Source organism: Olea europaea, unplaced genomic scaffold, assembly GCF_002742605.1.
Source record: "Olea europaea var. sylvestris unplaced genomic scaffold, O_europaea_v1 scaffold1863, whole genome shotgun sequence".
In the NCBI taxonomy this organism is placed as follows: domain Eukaryota; kingdom Viridiplantae; phylum Streptophyta; class Magnoliopsida; order Lamiales; family Oleaceae; genus Olea; species Olea europaea.
In genome coordinates this window covers 92259-96140 of record NW_019236418.1, presented here as the reverse complement: position 1 = coordinate 96140, position 3882 = coordinate 92259, and the positions used below count along the sequence as shown (strand labels likewise).

Sequence of the window (3882 nt, the reverse complement as noted above, 5' to 3'; positions counted from 1 at the left end):
GTTAATTCTTTGAGAACGGAATTTAATTTCCATATGTTTGTGCTTTGAATATTTAATGATAAAAAGAAATTGATTGTTTTGTAATTGAATAGATAAGGTGTTGCAATATTAAGACGATATCATTATCTGAATTTGGTGAGTTGACGACAAATTGTTGTGGGTCCATTACATGTTTTCTTTCATGGTTGGTGTATTCATATATTTGATGAAAAGACTGAAAGTTGAAAATACGTAATTATTACTTCTAACAGAATTTTTATATTGAATTTGATAAAGGCCAAGCTAGAAAAGCAGCAATGATGACTAGTTTTCATTATCTTTTGTTGGGGGCTTTAATTGAGTGGTTCATTTTAAAATAGTAAGTTTGACTTTTTTATTTGATGTATATATTTGTGTTCATTGTTTGATGATAGATATTACATTCTGAATTCCGAAAAAGCAGAAGAGTTGTCTTACAACTCCCAGCAATCTGTTTACAGAATTGATTTGAAGATATGGCAGAGGAAAACGTTGGAATTGCTAAGGATGTGACCGAAGTATGTCTCCATGAGTCGAATTTTAATTGATAAGTAGAAATCTCTCTCTCTACTTTTTTTCGTTATTGGTTTTAATATGAGAATTTTACTCTGCAGTTGATTGGTAAAACCCCATTGGTATACCTGAATAATATTGTTGATGGTTGCGTCGCGCGTGTTGCGGCCAAGCTGGAATCAATGGAGCCATGTTCTAGTGTTAAGGATAGGTATATGCATTAATTTTGCGGTTGATCTTCGAGAAAATTGGATTTATGACTCGGAGTTCTGTTCTTGTTCCCAAAATAGGACTCTTTATTGGTGTACAATTTATTCTGCAGGATTGGTTATAGCATGATTTCAGATGCTGAGGCAAAAGGCCTTATCAAACCTGGGGAGGTTAGTTTTATACATCTTCAGCTGCTGTAATGTATACTTTTATCCCTGCTGTGACTTAATCGAATTTCGGGCCTCGTCTTAAAGTTTCAGTTTCTTCTTTTGGATGAAAAAGCTGTACAAATATGTTTATAACACATTTGTTTGAATTAACAATTAAATCTGACCGTGTACTTTTTCTTGTTTTAGAGTGTCCTTATTGAACCTACAAGTGGTAACACGGGCATAGGCTTGGCATTCATGGCAGCAGCAAAGGGATACAGGCTTATCATTACGATGCCTTCTACTATGAGTCTGGAGAGAAGAATTATTCTCCTTGGTTTTGGTGCTGAATTGGTGCTCACTGACCCTGCAAAGGGAATGAAAGGTGCTGTTCAGAAAGCTGAAGAGATACGAGACAAGACACCTAACTCCTACATTCTTCAGCAGTTTGAAAATCCTGCCAACCCGAAGGTTTTCAATCTTTACTGCCATTATTTTGATTGATGAAAATTCAAGAAGGAAAGTAGTATGCATAACATGATGTGCACATGTATGTAGATACATTATGAAACCACTGGTCCAGAGATCTGGAAAGGGTCGAACGGCAAAATTGATGCTTTTGTTTCTGGAATTGGTACTGGAGGGACGATCACTGGTGCAGGAAAGTTCCTTAAAGAGCAGAACCCTGATATAAAGGTTATCTTCACCTTTTAAATTGAACGGCTATTTAGTGGTCTATCTGATTAGGAATTAGAGTGATGGTAAAGTTGTAAATTTTGTGCACTTTACTAGTTTAATATTTTATGCCAAAGTAGTGATCTTTATATTTCAACATTTTTTTATTTGCAATTTTCTTTACCTTCTTTTCCCAATTTTGTTTTCCAGCTGTTTGGTGTGGAACCAGTTGAAAGTCCTGTTCTCTCTGGAGGAAAACCTGGTGAGTTCTTTACCTCAAAGTACATGGGTTGTTTTTCTCTTTTAATTTTTGATGGGCAGCAAATTTTTTTTGGTAATGATTCTATTATTCAAATTTCGTTTGACGATTAATCAAATTTAATCCTGTTTTTTCTAAAGAAGTTGTTCTTGCTGTTTTATAATGGTTTTATTTAGTAAAGTAAAATAGCGAGAAGCTACTTCTAGTCCATCTTGTTGCTTAAGTTGGCGAATTACTAGAGAGAACATTCTCCGTGTTAACTTAGATATGGATATCATCCAATCCGGTCCAATTAGTCTGATCTGCTTTTAGCTTGTCCTTTTCTGTTACACTTCTAAGGTAATGGACACACTATTTACCACAGTTAACCGGTTTCTAGATACAAAAATTCCCAACCAAACCACACCCCATTTCCAGCCCTTTTTCAGATAATTGTTGTGAACTGGCATTCTCATCTTCATTTGTAATGGTTGATCAGCACTGGACTACAAATATTTGGTCATATATTTGTGTGGAAATCTTCTTTCTCAAGGTGCATGAGGAATCGTATGGAAAGTTGAATAAACAGGATTTTTTATTTATTTACTTATTTATTATTATTATTTTATTTTTTGGGTGCTGCAAGTGTGTCTTGGCTTCTTGCACTAATTATACGACATGAAACAAAAGATATTAGTTGATAGCACATCTTTCTTTAAAATATTGAAAACAATTTAAAATTCGGAGATATTTTATCTACTTTATGAGTTGTCCATGATTTTTTAAAACTTTTGTAGTTTCCTAAATTTTGCCAAATTGTCCTGATTTTTATTTATTACCTCATTCAGCTAGTAGGGTAAGCCTATAGAAAGTTGAGTTTTAGGATAAGTTTGTGTTTATTTCCTTTATTTTGTTTTCTTTCAGAATCTTATAATTGTCAAATTTGATCCAAATTTTGTGAACAGAGAAAAATGGATACAAGGGAGATGATATGAATGTAATCACTGAGTGTCATGTCAAATTTTATGTTACTTTTTGTTTATTATCCATTTTTATTAACAATTTGTAAGTTAGTTGATCTGACGAAGGATTTTTGTGTAATGCTCAAGGTCCACATAAGATTCAAGGAATTGGTGCTGGTTTTATTCCTGGTGTTTTGGAGGTTGATCTTATTGATGAAGTAATTCAAGTATGATTCTGAGTTTTTTACACTTTCTTCTCCTATATTGGATGTAATAATCTCAATGAATACAGTGCCAAGTTCTGTTATTTTATTCAATTGCTGGGATTTTGGGTACACTAGTAGCAAACTATTCATATCATTACACTAATACATGTATTGTTATTGGGGTCTTATGAATTTTAGATTTCAAGCGATGAAGCCATAGAAACTGCAAAGCTTCTAGCATTGAAAGAAGGATTGCTAGTAAGTAATCATTTCGTCTGTGTATAATGATTTTGACACTTGTACTTCTCTCGAAATTACTTTGTTCATGTACACTTATAGTAACAGAAAGTTATAAAATTGAATGTGATAGGTGGGAATATCATCTGGTGCTGCTGCAGCTGCTGCAATTAGGATTGCAAAGCGACAAGAGAATGCTGGAAAACTCATTGTTGTAAGTTCTTGTAACTTTTCAGAATCCTTACCTGTATAGGAACCTGATATAATCTTATAGCTGGAAAGCATCTTCAAACGGCCACAATAGTTTCTTATGTGTTTATATAGATTTTGTCATCTGGTGATTGGGAAAGAGATTTTAAAAGCCTTTTGCTCACTGTATAAACATGGTATTACTTACCACAATGTTTTCCCAACTTATTTTCTTAATGCCACACTAGCAATAAGAAACGACTCAGTGGCCTTGATCCCTTTTAGCCTTATACTCATCAGAAACTTTCTCACCTGTATTAATAATGTCTTGAACTAACTTATTAAAAATGTCTAAGCTGTCTTCTAAATCTCTAGTTGGATCTATCCTAAAACTAAAAAATTTCTCTAATAGAAACAACTTATTAGGCAAAGACTTAGGTAGGTAAAGCTTCTCTAATTCATCATAAGGCCTTAGCAGTATCATG

At 33.7% G+C, this 3882-nt stretch overlaps 1 protein-coding gene across 2 annotated transcripts; it reads left to right on the top strand.

Annotated features, from left to right (window-relative positions):
* The first annotated feature begins 266 nt into the window (after positions 1–266).
* LOC111378737 (cysteine synthase-like) lies at positions 267–3634 on the top strand. 2 transcript variants are annotated; one of them, XM_023001971.1, is made up of 10 exons: positions 267–358; positions 480–536; positions 633–742; positions 854–911; positions 1098–1361; positions 1449–1586; positions 1776–1827; positions 2913–2992; positions 3170–3229; positions 3342–3634. In XM_023001971.1, the coding sequence occupies exons 2-10, from the start codon at positions 495–497 to the stop codon at positions 3459–3461; spliced, it is 924 nt and encodes a 307-aa protein (XP_022857739.1). In that variant the 5' UTR covers positions 267–358; positions 480–494; the 3' UTR covers positions 3462–3634. The 2 variants fall into 2 exon arrangements, with proteins under 2 accessions (XP_022857739.1, XP_022857738.1); XM_023001970.1 differs by lacking the exon at positions 267–358 and having other exon boundaries at positions 398–536.
* Positions 3635–3882: the final 248 nt, after the last annotated feature.